The 26796-nt window shown below is 57.2% G+C and overlaps 4 protein-coding genes across 5 annotated transcripts; 1 reads left to right on the top strand and 3 right to left on the bottom strand.

Annotated features, from left to right (window-relative positions):
- Nucleotides 1-563: 563 nt before the first annotated feature.
- MRPL10 (mitochondrial ribosomal protein L10) lies at nt 564-7122 on the bottom strand. Its single transcript, XM_075561708.1, has 5 exons — nt 7020-7122; nt 4988-5157; nt 2014-2178; nt 1732-1876; nt 564-863 (listed from the first exon to the last, which is right to left on the bottom strand). The coding sequence occupies exons 1-5, from the start codon at nt 7069-7071 to the stop codon at nt 598-600; spliced, it is 798 nt and encodes a 265-aa protein (XP_075417823.1). The 5' UTR covers nt 7072-7122; the 3' UTR covers nt 564-597.
- A 106-nt stretch (nt 7123-7228) lies between these two features.
- On the top strand, nt 7229-13221 carry LRRC46 (leucine rich repeat containing 46). Its single transcript, XM_075561712.1, has 8 exons — nt 7229-7543; nt 7636-7741; nt 8148-8256; nt 10076-10122; nt 10370-10479; nt 10618-10687; nt 10985-11133; nt 11404-13221. Exons 1-8 carry the CDS (start codon nt 7534-7536, stop codon nt 11772-11774), a joined length of 972 nt encoding a protein of 323 aa, XP_075417827.1. The 5' UTR covers nt 7229-7533; the 3' UTR covers nt 11775-13221.
- Nucleotides 12476-16822, bottom strand: SCRN2 (secernin 2). 2 transcript variants are annotated; one of them, XM_075561710.1, is made up of 8 exons: nt 16730-16822; nt 16226-16399; nt 15821-16002; nt 14953-15152; nt 13683-13898; nt 13392-13557; nt 12979-13159; nt 12476-12760 (listed from the first exon to the last, which is right to left on the bottom strand). In XM_075561710.1, exons 2-8 carry the CDS (start codon nt 16397-16399, stop codon nt 12602-12604), a joined length of 1278 nt encoding a protein of 425 aa, XP_075417825.1. In that variant the 5' UTR covers nt 16730-16822; the 3' UTR covers nt 12476-12601. The 2 variants fall into 2 exon arrangements, with proteins under 2 accessions (XP_075417825.1, XP_075417824.1); XM_075561709.1 differs by having other exon boundaries at nt 16694-16766.
- Nucleotides 16823-24405: 7583 nt separating this feature from the next.
- Nucleotides 24406-25536, bottom strand: SP6 (Sp6 transcription factor). The gene has a single exon (XM_075559316.1). The coding sequence runs from the start codon at nt 25534-25536 to the stop codon at nt 24406-24408; it is 1131 nt and encodes a 376-aa protein (XP_075415431.1).
- Between the last annotated feature and the right edge of the window lie 1260 nt (nt 25537-26796).

The following is a 26796-nucleotide window of genomic DNA, read 5'->3' as shown; positions in this document are numbered from 1 at the left end:
TTGAGAGGTCACCTTGAGACTACATGGAGGATGACCTTTCAAACAAGAAAACAGGAAGTGAAAGGCCTTCCCTGGGAAGCCAGTGTGTCCCACCTCTCCCAGGTGAGAGCCAACCTCAGAGCCTGCGGGAGACTGGAGGAGTGGAGGAATTCAGGGTGTGGTCTTCAGGAACAGAGCCCCTGCTTCAAGTCCCTGTTCTGTCCCTAGCTGCCTGGCCCTTTATCTTGTCCTGTAAAACGGGGCAACCTGGTGAGGAACAAAAGCACCCACATACCAGGTGCTCAGAGCAGTGCCAGACACACGCGGGACTCTCACCAGGTGCCACCGTTACCCCGATTCCTCAACCGAGCTGTTGCGCCTGCGAGAGGACAGGCTGCAGTGGGGGCAGGTGGGCAGCTAGAGAGTGACCAGGGGGTAGAGGACAGGTCCTTCTCAGCTTCTCTGCTGTGGACCTGGAGAGCTGCGAGGGAAAACCAAGCACAGCTCTGTCCATGGCTGCCAGGTGACGGGTGCTCTCCCCACCCTAATGCTTCCATATCTCCGACGAAGGACGACACAGCCAAGAGAGTCTGAGTGTATTTCTGGGCGGGGAACAGGCTAGGAGGGAGGAGCAGGCTCTGCAGGCGGAGGGGACATCCCACTGGCTGGCGCGGTCTCCTCAGCGTGCCCTTCGCGTTGCTGCCTGACGTACTGCTCCAGGAGGGCGGCCAGCTGCCGGGGCTGCTGCTGGAGCATGGAGTGGGTCTGGGCCACGAGCAGGGCGAGTCCTCCGACCAGCTCTCTGCGCACCAGGGCCAGGCTGGGAAGCTTGGAGTAGTTGATGAAGCCCTGCCTGCTCAGGAGGGTGTCGTCAATGCAGCCACCTGGAAGAAGCCGGAGGTCAGCGGGACTCCCCCACAATTGCCTTCCTGGCCTGACCATGAGGTGCCAGGCCTCCGGCTTTGCTCTCCCTCGCCCCTCTCCGTTGCCCAGGCTTCCTGGGCATGCTGCACACCCTCCCCTACTTTCCCCTTCTGAAAACCTTTGCATAACATACTCCACCGGGCCCCCTGGACCCCGAGTCCCACAAGGTCAGGGCTTCCCAAACTTTAGTGAAGAAACATGGCTTGGTGGGGAGGGGCTTATTATACAGATTCCTATGACATTGTATTTCCAACAGAGCTGCCCAGCCTTTGCCCCAGACCCGCAAGGCTCCTTACACGTTTCCCACCCACCTCCGACCCTTTTGCCCTGAGAAGTTTGCAGCTCAGGCCAGCGAGCTGCCAGAAACACCTCGGCTTCGATGCACATTTGATTTTGAATTCTATTTTGGTCCTTGCATGTTCAGAAACCTTTAGCCAAAATTTCAAGACCCCACCATCAGTTCCCAAGGCCAGGTGTTTAAACGTGGAGAGAATCAGCACTTCCAGGAAGCCTGCCCCAGGGAGCCGGTCTCAGTGGTCTGCTTGGGCTCTCGGTTTTAATTATCTTTACCTGCGTGGCTGTCCGCACTAATTCCCACCAGTATTAGTTAGCCATTCTCTTCCTGCAGATCTCAGGGAAACTTCCTCCCGCCTCCCCATGGCTCTCCTCCAGTACACAGGGGACCTGGGCAGTGAGACCACCCGGAGTTGAAGGTACAGCTGTTCCTACTTAGTGCTGCTGAGTCAGACACGCCTCACAGATGGCCCAGATGGCTCCCTTCAGCCTCAGTCCCCTGGCCCCAGCCAGGTGGACTCACCAGCCCCTCACCTAGCAGCGGGAGGTAAGGCACACTCTTCAGGATGCGAATCATCTCCTTGACCTTGGGCTCTGCACTGACCAGCAGCAGGTTGTGCCCCACAAACAGGGGCAGCAGATTTTGGTACTTGGAATCTTCCAGGAAGGGCTTCAGGACCTGGGACAGCAGGGAGAGGGCAGTGGAGGTAGCCAAGCCAGTACCTGCTTGTAGGAGTCGGAAGTGGCCCTCCCCTGAAGCTGGGCGGGGGCTGCGGAGAGCGGGACCAGCCCAGTCAGCCCGGCCAGCCCGCCTACCTGGTTGGGGAAGATCTTCATCACAATGCCGTGTTTGCGAAGCCGGTGCCGGAGCAGGAGCTTGTCCTCTGCGCTCAGGGCCAAGTTCTGGCAGACAGCGATCATTCGGTTGTCTTGGAAAACGGCCGCGATCTCCCGACGGAGAAGCTGGATAAGGCCGGACTCCTAGACTCAAAAAGGGACAGCCCAGCCGCATGACCTCCACGCCTTACTCCCTGCGCCCCAGGTGCCCAGTGATGCCCAATGTCCACCAGGGGCCAGGTGGGCTCGCTGGCCCTCTGGCTCCCTGAGACGTGTCCTACCCCCGGCCCCCACCTTTTCTCTTTCATCCGATGACCACTCTTTAGAGCAGAGAACACGCGGTCCCCCAGCCAGGTGGAGGTCTGCCCAGGCAGCGCTACAGGATGATGGCATTGCCAGCATGACTCCCCGCTGGCACTGCACCCAGGTGGGATTCTTCTACCAACTAGACACCAAGACAGCGCCGCCACCCAGCCACTCAAAACAGGGCCCTTCCCCAGAACAGGCCTTTATCGAGTGATTTGCTTTTAAAGACAACGTCTCTCTAAGTTGAGCACCTGTGAGCTCAAGACTAGTCACAGAGCTTTACACAAAACTCACACTCAGTGCCATCGAGTTGATGTCAGCCCACAGCCACCCGACAGGACGGGGTAGCACTGCCCCTGTCAGGTTCCAAGACTGTAACTTTTTTTTTTTAAGATGGAGAAATATTTCTGAGTAAAAGAATCATCTGCCTAAAGAACGTTATGACAGTTACATCATCTGTCAACTTCAGCGAAGGCGTGGAATCTAGCCTGTCGATCAGGTCAGAGCCTCTGGGTGGGCATGGCCTTCTCCTGAGGATTCTGGGAACTCCCGTCTTCCTCCCTGGAGGCGGGACACACACATTCTCTCTGCTTCGTCTTCCTGCTGACAAGACACATGGAGCCATGCTGTGGAGACCTGCACCAAGTCTGAGATGCTCCACCACCACTGGCCGGTGATCTTCCTGCAAGCGGCATCACTGCATGTGCTGCGTGAGTTTCCAGAAGCCATGGGCTACTATCGGACTGATGACTAATATTGAATCATGGATTTGATCTGGACTGGGATGTTTTATTGATGCCCAATTGCTTCTTGATATAAAGTTCTCTCTTACACATATATGAATGTCTCTGGGTTTGTTTCTCTAGTCCACCCAGACTGACACAAACATGTTGCAATTTCTTTTTAATGGTCAAATGTGAAAATACCAACTTCCCCTTCTTCCCAAGAGATTCACGTTTTGGCTCATGCAGGCACTGACACATAGGTCGTCTTTTCTCTCTTCAAGACTGTAACTCTTCACGGTAATTGAAGCCCCAGCTTTCTCCCCAAGAGTGGCTGGTGGGTTTGAATTGCAGTCAGCAGCCTGTCGTCGCATGACCAAATTGCCACCAGGGCTCAGGAAGGACCTCTGTAACAATGTTTACAGCGTAATGACCCTGAAATCCACTGGGAAAGCGGGTACCTGGGCGTCATGGTGTCCATCGCAGAACCTCATGAAAATATTAGTATGCTCATTCTGTGCAGATTCTAAGCTCTGGGTCTCCTCTCTCCGGTCCTGGGGCCATCGACCTTTGGTTAATATTACACACAATTGAAACTCGGTTCCTCGGTGCTGCAAGTCTCACACCAAGTGCTCGTACCTTTGCCTGAGTTAGCAGGGAGGGGGAAGGGGTGGTTAGGGGGCGATGCTGTTAATCAATTCCAGGTGGGCATTTGGAAGTCCTGCTGCAAGAGCTCCAGCCCCTGAAATAACAGGGCTGCAGGGTTCCTTCAAGCCAGTTCTTTGCCTTCAGAACAAAGCCCAGATGGGTGGGGTTGTCGGGCCACTGTCCTGGAGGAATCTCTGCCCAGTGACTTCCGTCAGCACTTCCTGAGGTATCTGGCTTCGGCTCTCCACCCAGCCTCGGTCAGGGAGGTCTGGCTGCACTCACACTCAATTCACTGCGATCAAGGTCAAGTCGACTCTGACTCAAGGTTGCACAGTAGCAAGGTTACAAATCCTCCCCTGGTCTTTCAGTTCTTTTTTTTTTTAAGGGCAGAAAAAAAAGCTCTATAGTCCTGCCCCCGCCCCTCCACAAAAATGTGGATGCTTCGGTGCCTTTTCAGACAAAAGAGATCCTCTGTCCTATCCCCACCTACTTGGGTAGCTGTGACAGTTACATAAACCTGCTGTCAACTTGGGGAAGCGGTGGAGTCTAGCCTGTCAATCGTTATAGCTAATGAAGCCTCTGTGTGGGCATGGCCTTCTCCTGAGGATTCTGAGAACTCGTCCTCTTCCCTGGAGGTGGGACACACACATTCTCTCTGCTTCGTCTTCCTGCTCACAAGCCACATGGAGCTATGCTGATACAGCCAGAGCCCTGTAGCTGGAGGAGCCATGTGGAGACCCACGCCAATGCTGAGATGCTTCCACCTCCACTGAATCCACAAGACTTTCCACCTACTCGCCTGTGATATTCCTGAATTGGACATCATTGAATGTGTTGCCTGAGTCTGAAGAGGAATTTACAGACTAGTATTGGACATAAAGGCTAAAATTGGACATTTGGACTTGATCTGAACTGGGCTGGGATGTTTTCTTAATATACAATTATTTTTTACATAAAGCTCGTTTTTTTTAAAGATCTTTCTTATACACATGAGTATCTATGAATGGGGTTCTCTAGTCAACTCAGACCAACACAGTAGCTTTCATACATACTTACTTCTTTGGAGACAAGAATTTAGTAAGCAATTTCGACAGGACTTTGACCAAGAGCCCAGAGGCCAATACAAGCTCACCTGCAGAAGTGATTTTAAGGTACTCGGACCAGAGAATGGGGATGGGAGGAAGGATCCCAGTGACTATGGCCCACAGACCTACTTCATCACCAGATCGCTCTAAGCCACCACCCTGCCACCAAGTGTGTGCCCACTCTCCCCTTACCTCCTGGGGCGGGCTGGGAGGAGGTGGCAGGCATCTGGGGTTGATGGCAGGCTTGGGAGGTATATACTCCGTCACAGCCATCAGCTTCTGCCGCTCAAAGTGCATCACACGACGGTGGCGGGTCACGGCCTTGGAACCATGGCGGACGGTCTGGAGGGTGGGCAGCCGGCCTGGGAGAAGAGAGGGCAATGTGGGGGAGGTGCAGCCTCTCAGAGGCCCTAGTGGGCCATTGGTGCTCTTGGCAGAGACAAACACGGCTCGAAGCGCTAGACTCGGCACAGAGGGAATCAAGACATCTTCTACCAGGAATCCTGACTTCCCCTTTCTCTTCTAGACCTGTCACATGGTCCTTGGAAGACCCACCTATCCCCCAATGGCTGCATCTCTTCTTTATGGGATGGGGTTCACGGGGACAAAGGAGAGATCCTTTGGACCGTGTTTTAAAAAGAAGGGGGGCCAGCTTGTTCCTGAAATGGCCTGAGAGTATATGTGTTTTCCACTGTGAGAACTCCGTGGTTTCTGCTGCTCTCTCACCAGGGCATTCAGGACCGTGTACTGGGTTCTAATAAAACTTTATCAAAAATAAAACAAAGCTTTATCAGCAAACAGCTACCATCTGGCAACCTGTGGTCCAAGTCACTGGTTACATAGTGTGGTCCCCGGAGCAGCAGCCCCTGCATGCCCAGGGAGCAGATCTACCGAATCGCAAACTAGGAAGTGGGGTCTGGGAAAGTCTTTTAAGGAGGCTGCCAGGTGATGATGCGCGCTAAAGCTTGAAAACCATTGCCCCAAACGCTGTGACCTGAGCAAGGCAGAAGTGTTCCGTCACCCACTGGCTCCTCCAAACAAGTCTCCCTGTCCACTTTCCCTTCCTGTCCCCAGCACGTGTTAGCGAGCACTCTGCAGAGGACTGAGGAGATGCTGGGCCTCCCTGATGCGTTCATCCTTGACACACTGACACACGAGCCCAGGCTAGAAGGTTCCGCTCCCAGGCCTGCCCAGGGTTGGGCTGGGATCTCAGGAAAAGGTTCTGCTACGAGGTGCGTCTAACACATACACAAACAGACCATGGAGATTGGCAGGGATTAAGGGGCTTTTCGGCCAAGGGCCATTGGCAGAACTTTTAACAGCCTGGCCTCTAGAGTCAGATGAAACTCGATTTCAAGCCTCGTGTCTGCCACTTCTTCACTGTATCTTGGCCAGTCATTGAACCTCGGTTTCCTCATGCGTAGAGAGAGAATCATACTTTCCTCTTAAGGTGCCCTAAGATTTCAATGAGAGAATGGAAAGTATGTCTCACAGTGCTTGGCCTATCTTAAATACCCAGATTCATTCAGCCAGCAAGTATCCCTGCAGGCCTACTAATGCCAGACACCATGCCATCTGCCGGTTATGCTGAACGAGCATGAAGCTGCCCTCTTGGAGTTTACAGTCTAAGAGAGAGGAGACGAGAGAAGAAAACAGATGCAAGAGGGGCAACCAACGGGGTTTAACAAACAAGGACACAGCAAGCGAAGAACAGGAGGCACCTGCCTTACAGAAGCTTGGGGGTGGGTAGGGAACCTTAATAAAAAGACAGTACAGTAAACCCTGTGAGAGCTGGAAGGCGGGAACCTGTCAGAGGAGGAAAACGCAAATACTCTGCATTACAAGGAGCGACAGAAAAGCAGTTAGGACTGCATCCTGTCAAGCCTGCGAGCGCCGGCAAAAACACGGCAGCCGGTGGAGTTCGGAGTCTCGTGGGTTTCCTTAAGGTCCAGGGAGAGGCTGGGGTCCGAACATAGGAGATGTCGGGGATGGGCTAGACACCAAGAAGGGTGGGAGCTGGGGTGTAAAGCACAAATACTGTCGCTGTTCCCGGAGCCACCGGCAACTGCCTGGGACGAGGAGGCCGGAGATGCAGCCGGGATCAGGGCTGGCCGGGGCTCTCGGAGTAGGAGGCAGACAGAAGGAATCAGCAGTGGGAGAAGCTAGGGGCCAGCGCCCGAGCGGGCGGCCGGATCGCGCCGCGAGGCGGTGGGCAGCTCCTTACCCGCTTGGGGCAGGAGGCGCCCTCGCAGCAGCCCAACCACGGGCGCAGCCATCGCCGCCCGGGGAACGACGGAAAGCGACAGGACGGAAGTTGCTAAGGATTGTGGGGCAGCGAACCCCAGGGCCGGAAGCGGTGGGCGGGTCCACAGGCTGCGTCAGTAACCCGCATGCGCGGGCCCGCCCACGGCTGGGCGGGGGCGGGCCCTCCGGCCACCTGGCGTCCGGTCTCCTAGCAACGACGCCAACCCGCCGGCAACGACCGTTTCCTCCCCAGGTGGCTACTCCCGTCGCCCGCGGATCGCAGTCCTCCAGCTGCTGGCAACGAACCCCTTCTCCCCGCTCCGCAAGCCTCACCCCTTACCCTCGGTCTGCTCTTGGCTCAACCCCACCCCGACGGTTTACTCTGAAGCCCACCCTTCCCCTGGCCCCCCAAGGTTCTGCGCGGAACACCTCGGGATCCTCCAGCCCACCGGCTGTCCAAGCTGCGCCGCCCCCTTTCTTTTCCCAGGCCGACCATGCCTGAAAGTGAGTTAGGGCGGGATAGCAGCTCGGACGGTGGGATAGCCGTTGGGGTTTGGCTTCTAGGAACTGGAGCGATTGGTTTCTGCTCCTGACAGCTAAGCTTGCCGCGGATGCGGAGGAAAAAGGTCTCTACATCACCGAAGCCCTCATCACGAAGCGCAACTTGACCTTCCCTGAGGATGATGACCTGTCCGAGAAGATGTGAGTGCTGGAGCCGGGTGGGGGCGGAGGACGCCGCCGGCAGACTGAACTGTCCGGGATGGCCCTCTTAATTAATGTGCCCACTGGGCTCTGGCTCCCCCTTCCCTTACTCTGCACATGCAGCTGATCCAAATCACCCAACCACTTAGGGGACACCTGAGCTGCTGCTAAGAGGGATGGGGAGACGTGGGAACTAAAGGTGCTGGCTAAACATGTCCGGCAGGTAATACTGAATTGCACGTTGAAGACTGTTGAAATGGCAAATGCTTTTGTTACCTGTATTTTTATCACTTAAAAAATCACTCAACCATCTAACCCTCCTTAAAACGGTGTCCTACCTCTCCCTTCCCACCTTCTCCAAGAGACCACAGATATGGTGTTCAGTGACCCCCACCCCACCCCCCAGGTTTCACACCCTCGCTGAGCTGCAGACAGTACGCCTGGACCGGGAGAGGATTACCTTTATCAGAAACTTAGAGAGCCTCCAGAGTATTCACAGCCTCTACCTGCAGTCGGTAACTTCTTGCCTCTGCTCTCCCTTCCCTCTACTTCACCCACACCAGGAACTTAGTTGGTTGAATCTGAAAGAGGCACCCCGGGTTGTGCACTGGTCTGCAAACCACAAGCTCAGCAGTTCTAAACCACCAGCCCCTCCGTGGGAGGACGCGGAGACTTTCTACTCCCATCTCAGAAACCCACAGGTCCAGTTCTGCCTTGTCTGTGGGGTCACTATGAGTTGAGCTTGGTTCTGGGAATCTGAAAGGAAGATGCTCCTGGGACAAGAGTAGGTAAGTGGGCTTATGTGTTGGGTGGTCAAGGTCAGCACTTTAAACCCACCAGCCTCTCCAGGGAGACAGGTGAGGTATTCTGCTTTTGTAAAAATTCCCAGCCTCGGGAACACTCCGGGACAGTTCCACTTTATCCTACAGGATCACTAGGAGTGGAACTGATTTGATGGCAGTGAGCGTGCATGTGAAAGAGAGACAAAAAATAAGTGACAATCTGAAAGGAAACTGATGGCTCAGTAGCTTACACATTGGGCTACTGACTGCAAGGTCAGGAGTTGGCGTCTTCTCCTAGGGAGAACGAAGAGACTTTCTGTTCCCAGAGGGGTTTACAGCCTCGGAAACCCAAAGGAGGAGTCCCATTCCGCCGTGCAGAGTCTGAATCCACTCCATAGCCATGGGGACGCTGAAAGGCACCAGCCCGACTGTCCTGTCCCGTTCCCTGGTATCCAGGCTAGCTGACTTTCATTTTAACAGCCCTCGGCTGAATCCAGAATCCTCTCTGAGTCCAAAGACTGAGGATCCCAACCCCCTGGCCCCAAGAAACCATGAACAGACTTGCACCGCTCTTCCTGCATCGTACCCCCGTCTGGTTCTGGATAGCTTTTTCTTTCTACCCTGCATCACCCATGTGACATAGCTCAAGCCTGTTTCCTATTTGAGGAAGAATAAGAAGGAGGTTCTTCTGTACTTTCCAGAACCACAGAGGTTGTTTGTTGGTTCGTTGGCTAGTGGCTTTTCAGTTTCTCCTGGCTGAGTATACCCGGCTCTCTTAACTGTTCATCGCGCGACAGACAAATGAAGATAGCGGTTTGTTCCCTCCTTAGGAGCCCTGGTGGTGTAGTGCTTACACACGGGGTTGCTAACCACAAGGTCACAGTTCGAACCCACCTGCTACCCCACGGGGGAAAGATGGGGCTTTCCACTCCTGAAAAAGTAACAGTGTCAGAAACCTACTGGAGCAGTTCTGCCTCCCCCGATAGGTCACTCCCTATCATCAGCATCGACTGGATAGCAGTGGGTTTGGTTTTGTGGATTTAGTTCCCTCCCTGTCTGCAGGTCACCAAGGCCATTGCCACTTCCCTGTGGTCACCAAGGCCATTGCCTTCTCCGATTCCTCAGCAGATAGCATGCTTTCACAGGCTATAGCCAACCTACGAGTATACCCTTAACTCCAAACTCATTGCCAGCAATTCAATTCTGACTCATAGCGAGCCTAAAGGGCAAGGTAGAACTGTTTGTTTTGGAGGTTGCCAATCCTTGCGATAGCAAAAAGTCTCATCTGTCTCCTGAAGAGTGGCTGGCGGATTCAAACTGCCGACCTCGCAGTTACCAGACCAACATGTGGTCCACTAGGCCACCAGGGGCTCCTCCTACCTGTAACCAGCCACCTGGATCACCCTGAGATAGTGAGCGATAAGCATTTCAAGGAGCAGGGGGATCAATCACAAAGTTCTGGATCTTCAGCTGCCAGGACGGAGAGACACGACCTCTGGTATCTCCGCTTCCCCTCCCCAGCATGGTTCACCACCTTGATTTCTTCCTGCAGAACAAGATCCAGCGAATTGAGAACCTGGCCTGCATCCCCTCGTTGCGGTATGCAGGGCAGGGGTAGGGGTGTAAAACCCAGCCGAAGCTTAAACCATGACCAAGGCACTGGCCGGGACCTCACCAGGCCTGGCTTCTTGCCAGTGCAGGGCCAGCAAGCCGGCCTCACCCTGGAAAGCCATGTGTGCCCACTGGTCCTCTGCTCCCTCACCAGGGGACCCCTTCTGCCCCTACCCCACCCACTCAGCTGCTGGGCTATTCAGCTCAGTCTCTGCCCCCTCTCTTCCCCCTCCAGCTTCCTGTCTCTGGCAGGAAACCGCATCAAACAGGTGGAAAACCTCCTCGCCCTCCCACACCTCCAGTTTCTGGACCTCTCCGAGAACCTGATAGAGACGCTGAAGCTGGGTAGGAACGCCTTTGCCCAAACTCAGGAGGCAGCCCCACTCGGGCCCTCCCAACTCTCTCCTGCAATACCTGAACCCCCTCCCCTGACTTCATTCTCCAGGGGTGTGGCCCCTCAGTGCCCCCCTCTGGTATGTACAGATGAGTTCCCCCTGAGCCTCCTCATCCTCAACCTGACCGGAAATGGTTGCACCAAGCAGAAAGACTACAGGTCAGGAGGTGGCAGCAGGGTGGGGAGGGTGGGGGGCTGCCCCCCGCCCGCAGATGTGATGCTTAGCTCCCCCTGCAGGATCCATCCTGCTGCAAACCTGGGGCCACTCACTGGAGAGGCACCTTCTCTTTCCCGAGGATGCCAGCTCCCCGTTCCTCCCCCATCCCCAAACTCCACAGGGACCTGCCTCTTGTGAGCCACCCCTCCTGGGGCTGTGGAGCCCAGGAAAGGGGGGGACTCTGTTTTCACCCTGCCCCAGGGGCCCTCCCAGATGGCCGCTCCTCTCCCGCCCTGCAGGAAGCTGGTGATAAAAGGCCTGCCCCTGCTCCTGGACCTGGACAGGCAGCCTGTGCAGGAGCGCTGGGTCTCGGACGAAGAGGGTGCCGCTGCCTCGGGCGGTGAGGATGAGTACCCGGAGCTGAGTGGCCCCTTCTGCTCAGAGCGAGGTAGGTGCCTGTCCCCTGACAGCCTGTGGCAGCCCACTCCACCCTTCCCGGGGAATGTGAGAAGCCAAGGAGGTGCCCCAAGTACAGATCAGCATCTGGTCAGAGATGGTCACGGGCAGTGCCGTCGAGCAGGAATTCATCCTGGCCACGCCAGTGACCCGGGTGATGCCCACTGGGGACAGCAGGTTCCTCAGGGGTCCCCCAAGAACCTGCTCTGTGAGCTGGGGCCTACCTACCACCTGTCCCCCTCCCCCACTCCACCCCCTTCAGGCTTCCTCAAGGGTCTGGAGCAGGAGCTGAGCAGGCACCGGGAGCGCAGGCAGCAGGCGGCCCTGACGGAGCACTGCCAGAGGATGGAGGCCCAGCTGGTCCTCACAGACCTCCCCCAGCTGCCCAGGGAGCCCATGGCTGCTGGGGACAGCAGCCCCACTGTCCCTCCCGGACAAGGGAAGAAGACACCCACGGAGACTGCGTCATCGCCACAGACACCCTCTGCCACCAAGCTTTGCACCCGGACCTCCCAGGGCCAGCAAGGTGCTGCCCGGGCACGGGCAAGGGCCAAGGGGGCCACAGCCTCCAAGGCTTCTCTGCCTGGAGCCCCCAGCACAAGCAAAAGCAAGACCCAGAAAATCAAGAAATAAACTGTGGGTGGCCACCGGATTAAGGAAGAGCTAATGTCCCGACCCTGCCCTTGCTCTTAGAGCCCTCCCCTGGGGCAGGGGCCCATCCCCCAATAAAGCGTCTCTGGGCTTAAGGATGACTCTCCTGTCACTGGAGCCCCTCAGAGGACATACTCCAAAAACTCACCGCCATCAAGACGATGCCGACTCAAAACGATCCTACATAACCCATCCCTCTGAGTTTCCAACACGGTAGCTGTTCAAGGGAGTAGAAAGTAGAAAGCCCCATCTTTTCCCGGGAAGTGGCTGGTGGCTTCGAACTCCTGACCTTGCAAGTGGCAGCCCAGCGTGTAACCCCGCACCAGCAGGGCTCCTAGCCACAGGAAACACAAAACTCCAAAGGCCACATTTCCCATCTTTCAGTCACAGTGTCTCAGGCCCCCCACTTGGCTTCCTGTAGGCTTCATCGCCACTCGCCAGCCATGCCGTCCGTCCCCAGCTCCAGGGCCTAGCGTTCCAGTTCTCTGCTAACAGCTGGACTCTGGCCTGAGCTGACCCACACTTGCCCATCAGGCCGGCTACAGGAGGCCTTCGCCTCTCCTCACCACCCCTCTTGTCTCTCCACCAGGTCACCCGCCCCGGAGCCATAAAATGAGCTGCCCAGTAAGGCCACCCAGGGCCCAGGTGCCAGCTCAGGGCCACCCTTTGGACCTGGGATCAAGTTTAAAGAACAGAGAAATGAAATACTTTTATTAGGGCAAAGGCTGAGCTGGCCGCTGGGGCGTGAAGGACGGTTCAGGCGGGGCCCGAGCGCACGGCCCAAATTCCGGCCGGAGGGGCTGCGGTGCTCAGGCATACACCCGGCTCTCTCTCTCCACGAAGGTCTGGAAGAGCTTGCCCCACTCCTGGGCTGGTGGGGCCTGCTGCCCAGCCAGCAGCCCTCGGGCCACCTCCAGGCCTTCCTGCTCCAGAGCCCGCTGCTTTTGCTGGAGCTGCTGCCCCAGATCCTGCAGGGAAGGCATAGCTGAGTCCAGGGACAGGCTTCCCTGAGGGTGGAGGGGACGCGGACAGGCCCCTGGACAGTCGGCTTTGAAGGAAGGACTGCTTCACCAGTTCTGGAGTGTCTTCCCCATTCCCAGGCCCCTCTGTTTCCAGATTCCCAGTAGAAGTTGATAAACACACACACACACACACCCCACCCCACCCCCTATTTTCTGGAGGTTACCTGCTCACTCTCCATCAGCCCTAGGGCCACCTGGTGTCCCCGGTAGAGAGGGTGCCTGCGATCCACCTGAGTCTGGAATCGGGGCAAGGTCCGAGCTGGGTCCTGGCTTCCAAAAGTGGGGGACAGCACTTGGGGGGTCTGGGCCACACCCACCCCGAAGACGAATGGCTTGAACACTGATCTAATGGGAGAGGGGATTAGGGACAGTCTCCTTAGTACGACTGAACGATTGACTTGTATACTATGTGAATTACGTGCCAGTCAGACCTAAGACATAATAAAGGTATGCGGGAATTACAAATTATGTTTTGTTTTCTTTTAAAGTAAAAGTGTGAAATCAAAAGGGGGTTGGGGCACATCGCTTCCCTCTGTGTCCCCTCACCCACACAGGCTCCCAGCCATCCCACCCTCACCTGGAGGGGTCTGGTGTGGCCGTGAGGAAGTGGACACAGGGCTGCGTGGGGTCCTGGGGCAGAAGGGACACCATGCTGGCCGTAGTGCGGAAGCCTCCAGAATCCATACAGATGCCACTCTGCTTGTTCCTGAGGATGCCCATCATCACCTCGGCTGTGATGGCCCCTGGCAACAAGGAGAGCAACGGGGTCCCTCAGGCGCAGAGCCCACCCCACCCCACCCCACCCCCGAGCTGGGGGAAGGGAGAGTCCCTACCCCCACCCCCCACCCCCGCTCAGCCCCTCAACCACCTTGCTGTTGCTGCAGCAGCTCTCGCCCGGCCTGGAAGCGGGCCTTGGCAGCCTCCATGCGCACAGGCTGCTGGGTCAGGGAGAAGACCTGGGCGAAGTGGAAGGTGCCCTGCCCGTCCCACCAGCCCTGGGCCTGCGCGTGGGCCCGCAGCTCAGGGTGTTCAGCCGAGATGTCCGAGCCGATGCTCAGCTGGTTGGAGAGGTTCCGGGCCCCCTCTGTGGGGAAGACGGGGGTGTGGTTCATGGTTTGGGGGCAGCCAGGGTGACCAAGCACAAGCACGTGATGGGGAAGGCCACAAGCCGGAGCCTCCAGCACAGCGTTTCTCGACCTTCCTCACGCCACGACCCTTTCATACAATTCCCCATGGGGTGCGGACTCCCCGCCATAACATTGTTTTCCTTGCTGCTTCATCACTGTCATTTTGCTGCTGTTAAGAACTGTCATGTAAATGTCTGAAATGCAGGATGCATTTTCATGGTTACAAATTGAACATAATTAAAGCATAGTGATTCGTCACAACAATATGTCATTATATATTGTGAAATATTTATTTCTAATGACAAATAAATAAAAATTTGTGGAAGCATGGTGTAGCCTGGGTAACAGTCTTCAGGCTGGCTACTTGTAGGTGGGCATATCTGCATGTGGGCGGACCTGCCTGGAGACGGATAGAGGATCCGTGTCTCGGTTCCTAAGACCATCAGAAATATGTGTTTTCTGATAGTCTTAAGCGACCCCTGTGAAAGGGCCGGTTGACCCCCAAAGGGCTCACGACCCACAAGTTGAGAACTGCTGCTCCAGAAAGACAGAGAGGTGTGTGTGTGTGTGTGTGTGTGTGTGTGTGTGTGCGGGCGCGCGCGCGCACGTGTGTAGCACAAGCACACGATGCTGATGGCAACAGCCTGCCCTCCCGAGCCTCCACTGTGTGTGTGTGTGTGTGTGTGTCATAAAAGTATCATAAAAATGAAAGTAAGCTCAGGGGGTGGGGAAGGCAATGAAAAAGAGGCGCCTGCTGGCATGTACGAGTACTCAGCCCCGATAGGTGCCCAGGAAGGCTTCCTGGAAGCAGCAGCAAGCTGAAACACAAAGTGGCATCTACCAAGCAGCAGGGGCGAAGTCCTGGATGCGCCCATCTCCCCAGATGTCCCAGCCACCCCGAGAAGTTTGCTCCTGGGCTGAGACCTCTCCCTGCCTGCCTCCCAAGGTGGATAAGGGGTGGGAGTGAGGGGGATACCCCTGGGAGGTAGGCCCCAGTGCCAGGCCTCTCACCACGGATCCTCTGGGCAGCCCACAGTCGCCCAGCTGTCTCCAGCACCCATGCCTCCGTCCGGTCGGCCATCAGGAAGGTGTTGTGGTAGCAGAATGGGGTGGGGTCCTCCCGGCAGCTGCCCCCCTGCCCATAGTGCTCCAGCAAACCTGTGATCACTTGCAAGGCTTCCTGGGCTGAGGTACTCCGCTCTAGAGCCAGCCTACAGAGAGAAAGAGCCAGGCGATGGAGGGGTCGTAGGGGCATCTAAAGGCAACTAAAAGGCCCAGAGAGGTTAGGTGAGCAGCCTACTAGCTTAGATCCCCATCAGCAGCTATAGCAGTGTTTCCGAGCTGTGCTCTGGGGGTCTCCTGAGAAATGCTGAGACGGGTCCCACCCAGAAAAGAGCCTTTGCCTGCAAGCCTTCGACTCCACTTTTTAATCAGACACCCCCAAAAAGTTCATTTCAAAACAACTTTCACTTCTATTGAAAACAACATCTAAACGGTTGCCTTCCTTTTTGGGGGGCGGAGGGGTGGAGACAGGAGAAGCCGGCAGCAGTTGCGTCTGGAGGCTTCTAATCCAGACTTTAGAGGTGGTGCTGTTGCATAAGCATTAGACAGCTGACTACAAGGTCAGCGGTTCAAACCCACCAGCCGCTCCTCAGGAGACCCATAAAGATTGGCAGAAACCCTACAAGTCAGAATCGACCAGATGACGGTGGATCTAGGTAGATTATGGGGTCCTGAAAGAGCAGGAGGGGCAGGGGCAGGCTCTCAGGGAGGGCGTGAGGACCCTGGTGACAGGCTTGGGGGACGGAAGGATGGACCCGGGCCAATGCCCAGCTCCCAGATTCCTGTGAGTAGGGAGATGAGGGAGGCAAATACGCACCTGAGTAGATCCATGCCCAGCAGGGCCTCCCCCTCCCCAACAGGCTCCTTGGTCCACACCGCCTCATTGCCGATGCAGACCCCATGCTCATTCGCACCCATCTCGGCCCCCCACAGCCAAGAAGGGCGGCTCAGGACCACAGCATGCGTCCTCGACACCTGCTCCACCTGAATGTAGGTGCACTGGAAGGGAGAGAGGGAGAGGTACCTCCCCATGCTGGCCCAGCCCGTGGAGGAAGCCCAGGACCACAGAGGCTGAGCCACCAGCTAAGGTCCACGTGGACTTCAAGCTCTTTCCAGTACATGTATGTCCCCCTCCCCCCAGGCGAGGGAACCAGAGGACAAGGGTCTTAGGAGCCTACCTAGATGTGGCACGCCCCCAGCACCCCCATAAGCCCTAACCCACCTGGAGAAGACTCCCAGGGGCATGTGTGGCTGCAGGTACAAACACCACCTCCTGCACCTCCTCCCGGGGCCTGTCAGAGTTCTTGGCAAAGATGACGGCTGGGGTGGCAGAGGCCGGGGGTACCGAGACAAAGCAGTCGCAGGAACATGGGGCATCGGGGGTCAGAGATGCCATCTGGGGAGGGGAGGAGGTGAGTGTGTGACCCTCCGTCCCAAGGAGCCACTTTCCAACAAGTGCACAGGGCCACTCAGGGAAGACGCTGGGCAAACCGCCCCCCCCCCCACACACACACACACTCCACGCTCAGGCGCCAGCCAGTGTGCCCAGACCCTGGGCACCCCAAAGACCCCTTACTACAGTCCTGGCCCTTCCACTCAGTCCTGGGAGCATCTCTAGATGAGAGCATTCTCCCACCCATCTCCAAGAGTCCAAGAGTCCATCTCTGAACTCGGCCCCTACTCTATTCACCTGTCCCTGGCTCCCCCAGTGCGGGATAGCCCTCACCCTCGTTCCCTCCAAGAGCCCGGCTGGGCCGCAGCCGTGGGCGCCTCCCCTTCGGGTCAGTGCGTCCCATTGGGCGCAGGCTCCCAGGTGACCTGGAAGGTCTTCGGGGCCCAGGGCGGAGCCGGCAGGCAGCGGGCACCTGCAGTTCGGCTCGCTTCCACCAGGGTGCGCACCGGCACCGCTTCTTGGCGTAGAGCCGGCCTTCCAAGTGGACCCATGGACACTTTCCAGATCTAAAAGCAAGGAGGCTTTCTTGGGGTTCTTCCAATGGGGTCACTATGGGTACCTGAAGCTGGGGACAATAAAGAGGCCCGCGTGAGAGCGGAAAGAAAAAAGCCAGGACATTTGGAATTGAAAAAGAAATGTGTGTATATGGATCCTTGTTTGAACGCCCCAAACTCAAACCTAGGCTGAGTTGACCCTGACTCGTAGTGACCGCATGGGACAGAGTAGAGCTGCCCCTGTGGGTCTCCAAGGCGGTCCATCTGCACAGGAACAGGAAGAGGCGTCTACCCTGCACGGTGGCGGGTGGTTTCAAGCTTGTGATCTTGGGGGTAGCAAACACACCATGCTACCAGGATTGGAAAGAGGGGATGGGGTAGGGAGGACAAAATATGTATATCCGAGTTCCTTCATGGGACGATTCCTTTATCTTTTAATTCCCTTCTTCCAGGAACGTTTTGAAGCTTCCTGGTACCGGTGGTCCCAGGCCAGAAGCTGCAGAAGTCCTTTAAATGACTGCATTTTTTGTGCACCTACGTGCAAGCCCTATTTGACCCCAAGAAGATCTAGTCTGTCCCACGGTGCTCAGATTCATAGGAAGATAGTTTGGGCAGGCAATTTAGAAATTGCTGAAATATTTGGTAATGCTACATCAGTGGTTCTCCACCTGTGGGTGGGTCGCGACCCCTTTGGGGTTCGAACGACCCTTCCACTGGGGTCCCCTAATGCACCCTGCATATCAGATATTTACATGACGATTCATAACATTACAGTGGTCAAGTAGCAAGGGAAATAATGTTAGGGTTGGGGGTCACCACCACATGAGGAACTGTCTGAAAGGATGGCGGCTTAAGGAAGATTGAGAACCGCTCCTCTACATGCAGTGAAATGGAAACGACAGGAGACCCTGAGGCCGAGGTGGGAACCCAGGGGCGTGGAGACGTCAATCACAGATGTTCTCCTTTCCCACGATAAGCGGTCTCCATCTCCTTCCTTGCTCTGCGGGGTCCTATCCAGGGGCGATGCTGCAGATCACTGGCTCCTCCCACAACCATCCTGCCAAGCAGCCAGGGCTGCCACTGGGAGCCCTGGCCATGGCAGCTCTGCCTGTGGTCAGTGCCGGGCCGGAAATGAAGGCAGAGGGAGACAGCCTGGCTACCCCAGGGCCAGGGGAGTGGCTGGGGAGAAACATGCTCCTGGGGCTGCTGAGGACCCCACAGCTGAGTTCTTGTCTACTGTTCTCTGAAGTGTAAAAAGCTGGTTGCCAGGTGGATGCTATCTCCTGGCAGACACTCAGAAGGGAGGCTGGACCGGGCAGAGTGCCCTGGTGCCCTGGAGGCAGGGCTGGAGAGGGGGGAGACGGGCACAGAAGAGTATGACTTGGAATTCCACAGGCAGGCATCTCACCTTTGCTTGAGGGGCGGGGGGTGTCTCTGTGCAGGTCCCTTCCCCTGCAGAGGTCTGTTTTCCCAGTCGTAGAATGAGGACATGGACGATGGTCATCGATCGTGGCTTGTAGAACTGCCCCTTGGGGATTCTTCCGAGCTGATCAATCTTTAGGAAACAGACGGCTACATCACATCGTTCCCCTCGGATCAGCGGGGGGTTCACGCTGCTGACCTCTGGGTTAGCAGCCAAGCTTGGCGTAGTGGTTATGTGTTGGGCTGCTAACTGCAAGGTCAGTAGTTTGAGACGAGTTACAGTCTGGAAACGCACGGGGCAGTTCTACCCTGTCCTACAGTCTCAGCAGTGAGTGAGCCAAGCTTGTGACCACTGCGCTACCAGGACTCACGAGGAGCGAAGACGGATCCCGCCCCCCGCAGCCACCCAGACTCCCACTCTACAGCCCAGTACTCGAATGCTCTGCTCCTCAAAGTGAGGTCTGTGGAGCCAACCCCAGACTTCCCCGCGAGGAGACCCGAGACCCCTCCAGCCTCCATTTCTCCCCTTCTGCCGCTGCCTTTCTTCTTCTTGGGCTGTTTCCCCCTTCTTTCTGCCTCTAACCTTTCACACCACATAGGTCTTATTTCTGCTTCGTTTCTCCTTAGGTTGAGCATAGGACATCACGGGGTTTGTGCTTGAAATTGCGTGTGTTGAAAAGATGCCGACCAGAGCCCGCCCCATCTCCACAGTGTCTACATGGCCGAGTCCGGGACATGGCGTGGTCATCCCTGCTGTCCTGTGCCAAGTCGGTCCACCACCACGAACGTCGACTCAACGTCCCTGGTGCTTCTTGAAGAAGAACTTGCCCTTTCACCAGGGAGCTGTGTCCTTCGCTGAACGGTAACAACAAGACTGGTCCGTGGAGCCACACTGGAAGCTTGTTAAAAATGTAGACTTAAAAAAAAAAAAAGAGTCTCAGGCGTCCAATCTCCAGCCTCCAGGGTCAAGTTTAAGAAACACTGCTGTAGGATGGCCCCACGAGGGCCTAAGGGAGTGGGGTACTGCGGTTTCTTGAAGCACTCCACAGTGGCTCTCGTGTGCCCGCTCCCAGTGAGAACAAGTGACCAGCTGGTCCCTAGAAGTTCAAGCCTACACAGCCAGGATGCTGAGCACTGCCGTGCAGCTCACTGCGATCAACGGGAAGAGGAAGACTTTGTTTTATTATTTTGTTTATATAGTTTATTTTAATACGTCCCCAGCATTGGTGTCCCAGGTTCCTAGGGGGGCAGACAGCGAGAGGTTGATGGGCTGGATAGCCTCTTGTGCAGGAACCTGTGGGCATGTATTCAAGACGGCTTCTGATGTGAGGCCCGGGAGGGGCAATGGGGGCCTGGCATTCCCCGAGCTAACAGAAGGTTGGGTGCTGAAGGAGACCTGAGCACCATCCCCACCCCCACTCTCATGACCCCAATTCTACCTCACAAATCCGGCTAGGCCAGAGCATGTACACTGGTGCAGATCAGAGCTGGAAACACAGGGAATCCAGGACAGGTAAACCCCTCAGGACCGATAGTGAGAGTAGCCACATCAGGAGGGGAAGGGGAAGGTGCGGGGAGGTAGGGGGAACCGATCACTATGATTTACATATAACTCCCTCCCAGGGGGACAGGCAACAGAAAAGTGGGTGAAGGGAGACATCGGTCAGTGTAAGACAGGACAAACATAATAACAGTTTATAAATGATCACGGGTTCCTGAGGGAGGGAGGGGGAAAAATGAGGAGCTGATACCAAGGGTTCAAGTAGAAAGAAAATGCTTTGAAAGTGATGGCAGCAATGTACTTGACACACAGATGAATGGATGGATTATGATACGAGCTGCACGAGCCCCATGAAATGATTTAATAATAAATAAACCTGAGCACCTAACGCGGGCCTGCAGGAAGCCCTGTGTCCTCCCCATAACTTCACCAGCTGCCCGCTGGGGGGCAGGCGCTGCCTGGAAGAGAGGCGAGGAGGGCCCAGCACTGGCCCAGGCGCCTTCTCTGAGTCACTTCTCATGCACCTGCAGGGATCCTTCTCCCACCTATCCCGGAGGGAGACTGAGGTCTTTCTGTGGGTCAACCCACCTATTCTGCTTTCTCCAACCCCTCCGGGGCCCTCTGGGATCGCCTGGCCTGGCGCCAGATCAGAGGGTCAGAGGTGGCCTTGGGCTCTACAGGGGTGGGGGGGTGGGGGGTCTAGGCGAGGCCAACCAAACTACATTGCTGCCTGCCGGGGGCGAGCAAGGCAGCATCAGAGCCCCACCAAGGCCCCCGCTAAGAATGCAGGTCAGCGGGAGGAGCCGGGAGGGGAGGAGGGGAGGCCCCAGCCTTGCCCAGACAGGCCCAGCAGGCCCCACAGTCCCTGGGGGGTGGTGAAGGAGGGAAAGGATTCACCAGGGTCTGGAATCTAACCTCCCCAGAACCAGGAAGACAGAAGAGGTGCCCCAGGGAGGGTGCAGGGGGGGAGAGAACATGAGGTCACAGAAATGCAGCACCCACATCCCCTGCCCCCACTTCCCCATCTCCCAGGTTTGTAAATCTAGGAACAAGACTGTAGCTACAAACAATGGGCCCCTAAACCGGTCTGGTCTCCTCTGTAATCCTGAAGTCTTCTGATGCCCCCATCCCAAAGTGACCTCTACTTTGTGACCCCAAACACTTCCAAACCCGAGGTGGGCTGGGCCATCCGAGATAAGATTTTGCTGGAGACTCTGTTGAAGGCCTGTGGTGAGCTGTGTGTAACCCCATGTGCTAAGGAGTAGAGGCTTATTAAGTAGGAATCATCTGCTCCCACCCCCCACGTCCCCAGGTCAAGAATTATCTGAGGGGAGGGCCAGACAGAGAACCACCTTATCCCACCCCCAGGAGGTGGGAAGAGCAGGCCCAAACTGACCCTCCATAAATGGACCTTGCCAGTGGTGGGGCTTTGGATTCATGAGTTTGCCACCCCTTGAACCCCCCGCCCCACTGTGTAACTTTAATGACTACCACCGGGTGCTGCAGCTGAGGGAATGGGGAGTCCTGCTTATCCCAGAGGGTGCCCCTCGCTGGCTCCTGGGAGACCAGGTTCGCAGCGCACACCAGGTTGTGAAACGTGGCTGGTCTAGCTGTTGCTCTGGAGCAGAGCCCTTTCCCTCAGACTTTCCAGCTGGGCAGGAGCCAATCAGATATTTTGGCTGCCTTTCATCACCTTGTCCCCGATAGGGATCATCTTGGGTGAAGAAATCAGTCACCCCCACCTTGCTCACAGCCAGAGGGACCGACTGACTCGCATACCCTCACACCCCCACGGGGGGTGTGGTGAGGGAGCAGAGGCCAGCTCTGGGAGGCCGAGAACCTGGGCTCTTGGCAGAGGAGGGAAAAGAGGGGGCTTGCATGTGGAGGAGGAAGGAACTATATAGCCTTCCGAAGGGGAGGAATGAGGGTGGGGTGTTAACCCAGAGGGAGCGCCTCTCTTCTTTACCTCCGCCCCAGGTTCAACCTCAGCCAAGGAGAAGTGAGGCTGCCCAGGGATTGTGGGACCAAAGGGCGGTGTCCCTGTCCCATCCTCCATGCCCCCACCCTCCCCAGCCTGCAGCACAGACCTGGTCCCAGTTGCTGAGTGGAAACCGAGTTGGGAGACAAATGAAGCAACGGTGTGGTTGATGACTTTATTGTGACATAAAAAACACAGGCTGTTTCTACCTCCTCCTCCTCCTTCCCCCAAAGTGGGTTCACAGCAGTTAAAGGAAAAAAAAAATCCTACATTTTTCCTCTAGGGGGGCTGCCTGGACAAGGGCAGGCAGCCATGCAACCTAGATCTATCAAAGAGGGGAGCGGAAGACAAGATATCCAAAGCTCCCACCCGCACACCGCAGAGTTTGGAGGGACACATCCACCTGCCCCCCCACCCCCAACAACTCTTTGGAAGTTCCCCTCAGAATGGTCACCGGAGAAGGCTGTCCTGGTGGCACAAGGAGGGGGGGCTGGTTTCGATGGGTGGGGGAGAAAAGCACCCTCCCCCTCTCCCTCTCTCCACCTGGCCAGGCCACCTTAGAGCCAGCCCAGCCTGGCCAACTCTCCTCCAGCCCCCAGGAAGGGGGCCTGGAGTTGGGCTGGGTGGGGGAGGGGAAAGAGAGGGGATGGAAAATGAACTTTACTTCTTAAACTACCCAGGCCTACCAGAGCCCCCCAGGGAGAAGGCACGCACCCTTTAAAGGAGGGGCCTTTCTACAGAGACATATATTCCCACCCAGAGCCAGCGACCATTTCCAAGAGCTCCCAGACCCTGGGCTGGGATCCAGCATCCCCACCCTAGGAAGAGATACTGTGGGCCTTGAATGGGGTGAACAAGACAGGGTCTCCCTGACTGGAGACCCCAGGCTCAGTAGAGAACCACGCAAACACACACGCGCGAGCACACACACACAGGCACCACAGAAACATACTCACACAAGCACACACATATCCTAATATTAAATAAAATACCCTTTGCTTATAACTTAAACATCAGTACACAGCTAATCCCCACAGAAGACTAAGGGGGCAAAGAGGAGCAAAGGGGGAGGGGTGGGAAAGAGGGCTCAGAAGGAAGGCCTCCCCCTCTTCCTTGCCCCCCTCCCACCCCCCCAGCCTGGGAAAGCCCACCAGCTCCAGGCCTCCTCCCAGTGACAGCTGCTTTCCCCTCTGCCGGCCTAGCTCTGGCCTCCACTGGGCTTCGACCCTCCCTCCCTCCCTCCCCCACCCTGTCCATGGAGCATAACCAAGATGTATTTCTAAACGCCTAAAGAAGGGAATGGGCTTCCCGGAGAGCACTTCAGAGAACCACTCCTTCATATGAAAGGAGACTCCCAGTGGGGCGAGGCAGCCTCCTCACTCCCTCCTGGTATCCCCACCCCCCAAATTCATCCTCAGCACAAGCATCTATCTGAGGGGGGTGAGTTAAAAAAAAGAATGAGGTTGGCTTCTGGGGAGGGGAGCAGGGAGATGGCCAGGCAGGGGCGATCCTGGTTTGGAGAGGGGGAAGGCTGAAAGTGCCTGGGCTGGAACCCTCTTCCCCCACCCAACCCCCCAAGAAACAAGCCAAACACACACACACACACACACACACACACACACACACACACACACACACAGAAAGCAAGTGCTGAGAACCTACATCAATCATTTCTAGAGCTGGGACTTCCGGGGTCACCTTGAAAGCTTCCTTACATGGGGGTGGTTGGCTACCCAACTGTCCTTTTCCTAAAATCCTTTGGTTAAGAACAGAATCGATTCGGAATCGAACGTGGAGAAGGAAAGAGTTGACTTTTTTCCCCTCCGTTCTCCCACCAAATCCCCCTTCTCTCAGCCTAGGAAAGGCCTTCCTCTCCCTCTCCCCCAGGGTGGCTCACTCCAAGACCACCCCCAGACCTGGCTGGGAAGCCCAGATTGAGCCCCTCTTCCTTCATACCTCCAGGAGACCTGGGGCTGCCAAGGTCAACAAGGAAGCGCCATCACGGTCCTTTCTCCCACTACCACCCTCCCAGCCAGAGAGAGTGAGACCAGCCCTAGGGGGCACCCCCCACTCTCCACCCCATCTAGGCTCTCCTTCCAAATGGACGGCAGCACCACTCTGAGGGGGATGAAAGGGACACAGGGCGGTGCTTTTATGTCCCGTTCCCAGGAGCTAAGGACGTGTCCAGGCAGCTACCCCCAGCGCCCAGGGCCAGTCCCACTGCTCCCTGCTCTGGGACGCGCTGTCTCCTCCAGCCCATCCCCACCCCGCTCAACCGCAGGGCGGGAGGAAATTGATGGGGCAGCGGAGAACAGAGCATACAGCGCTTACCGCAGCAACTGACTCTGGGATCAGCCGTCCAACATGCCCCCTCCAGCCCGAAGGATCCAAACCCCCTAGACCCCCATCTCCTGGTCCCAGCACCCCTGCTCCCCTCCCCTTTCAATAAATATCCACCTTTCTCCCTCACCCAGGCCGACCTTCAAAGCGTCAGGCCTGAGGGTTCTCTTCCGACGCCCCAGCAGAGGCCAGGGTGGCTGTCGAGGAGGGGCGCTCAGTTGGATGGTGCGGGGCCGCCCTCGACGTCCCGCTTGCCTTTGCTCCCGGGGGTCTCCGCCGCTCCTCCGGCCTTGCCCTCGCCCGTGGCCGGGCTCGCGGCCTCCTCCTTGGCGCCCTCGTGGGTTTTCATGTGCTTGGCCAGGTGGTCGCTGCGCATGAACACTCGACTGCAGACGGCACAGGGGAACTTCTTGGTGCCCGTGTGGGTCTGGAGGTGGCGCTGCAGCTCGTCGGAGCGCGTGAAGCGCTTGCCGCAGAAGAGCCAGTTGCACACGAAGGGGCGGTCGCCGCTGTGCCAGCGCAGGTGCGCCTTCAGGTGCGACGTCTTGGCGTAGGCCTTGCCGCAGCCGGGTATGTGGCAATTATGCAAGTGCTTCTTCTTGCCCCCGTCGGGACCGCACGGAGCCCCCAATCGCTCGGCCTCCAGGCAGTTGGGACAGCGGCACACGGTCTGGCCGGAGCTGCGGGGAACGGAGCGCCGAGAGCCTTTGGACCGGGCCGCCCCGTCCAGACTGGAATCCAACCCCTGAGCCTCCGGGGCAGCCGCTTCCAGGGCCTTTGCCCCGTCGGGCGGGCCCAGAAGGTGCTGCCCTCCGGCAGCTGGGAGGAGGTGGTGTGGATGTGGGTGGGGCGGCGGAGCGCAGAGCTGATGGTCTCCCACGTAGCCCCCCAAGCCGGCCTGAAGCGCCCCCGGGTGGCCAGGGGAGGTCAGCGCGCCTTGGGTGTGGGGGAGGTCCATCCAGCTGGTGCCCGGATGAAGGTCCCACCAAGAGCCATCGTCGGTGCTCGGGTGGGTGGGCCGGAACCATGACTCATAATGGTGTGACATGTCCGGCTGCAGGAGCTTGGAAAAGGGTCCCGGGGCCAAGGGACTGTCGCTTTCCAGGTCCTCGCAGGTTACCCGCGAGGAGGCCCCTGGCAGCTCATAGCCCTGGGAGAAGTCCACCTCGGGGCCCAGGGGGAGGCTCTGCAGCTCTCCAGGCTGCAGCGGGGAGGGGTAGTCCCCGGCCTCCGGGCTGGTGTGGCCCTGGTATGTTTGGAGAGGCTGCAGGTCCAGTCGCGGTGGCGAGGCGTGAGGCGCGTCCGTGTGCTGGCTGCCCAGAGAGCCGCACACGGCGGTTAGCATTGCCGGGATCCGGGGTGGGGGCGGGGGCAGGGCACGGTCAGGGGCGCCTCAGATGCGACCTAAAGGAGGAAGGAAAAAAAAAAAAAAAAGATCAGTTAGGAAAGGAGCAGGCTCACTTCTGGTCCAGGCGGAGATGCCCTCCCTGCAAAGTGCTCCTCGGTTCCGTCCCCCTTCCCCCACCCCCAATGAGAAAAGGACGCCCAGCTCTGGGTGGGGCCTCCAGACCGGGTCAGAGAATTGGGCAGTGCACTTCTTGAAGGTGAGGTTCTCAACCAGGGGCAGAGGATGGGGAAGCCCAAGCCCTGCCTTCCTCCCACAGGGCCCAGCTCACCCTGGGAGCTGGGCTGGTCCCAGGCTGGTAGGCATGACACACCGTGAGAGCACTGCCCAGCGTGAGGGGCAAAGCACCCTGCCCTCCCCTAGCTCTGTTAGCCCACAGGGAGGATTCTAGACCTTCCTCCACTCCCACGCCTTCCCATGCACACACAGATGGGGGCAGGGAAGGGTCTGTTCCTGAACCCTGAAGCTTGAGGTGCCCTGCCTGTCCAAAAGGCCAGAGCAGGTTCTGTTCAGTGAGGAGAGCATCCCACCTTCTCTGCACTATTTACCCTCCCACCCCCCTCACAGCTTTTGGCTGGGTTGCCTCAGGTCCCACCAAACTCGCTCCCACGCCTGGCTCCCACCCCTTTCCCTCAGGCAGGGACTTCACCTTTGCCGGGTGCAGCTGCAGCACCAGTTTCAAGGGAGTTCCAGAAAAAGCCAGGTCCCCTGCCCAGCCCCACACCGGTGCCAACCACCCTCGCTGATCCCTACTCGGACCCTTCTGAAACTGCTGGGGTGGGGGTGGGGGGGCGGAGTGAAAGCTGAGAGGAGGGGTCAACTTTCCCCAGTGTGGGAGGGGGGGGGTCTGCCAGCAAGCTCTGGAAAGTAAAATGGCTGGCCGCTTACAAGGTGGAAGGGTCAGAATTAGGGAAGGGGAGGCTAATAGGAAGAATTGCTCAAAGTGGTTATGGGGGGGGGCAGGGGAAAAGGTGCATCCCAGGCAGGACTACATCTTAAAAGCTCCCCCAGATCCTTCTGTACAACACCAGGGAAGAGACATCGCTCTTACTTGAAAGGAGAGAAACCGAGGCTGAATTTGGAGAAGTGATTCGGATGAAGTTATATTCACTTATTCAATCCACCTAAGAATATGTCCTGAATGCCCACCTCTTCTGTGACTCCTTCCTTCTACCACCCAGCCCCGGAGGGCTCCCCGCT

This window comes from Tenrec ecaudatus, chromosome 10 (assembly GCF_050624435.1).
Source record: "Tenrec ecaudatus isolate mTenEca1 chromosome 10, mTenEca1.hap1, whole genome shotgun sequence".
NCBI lineage: Eukaryota > Metazoa > Chordata > Mammalia > Afrosoricida > Tenrecidae > Tenrec > Tenrec ecaudatus.
The sequence above is the reverse complement of the archived record's forward strand: the minus strand, read 5'-3'. Positions and strand labels throughout refer to the sequence as shown.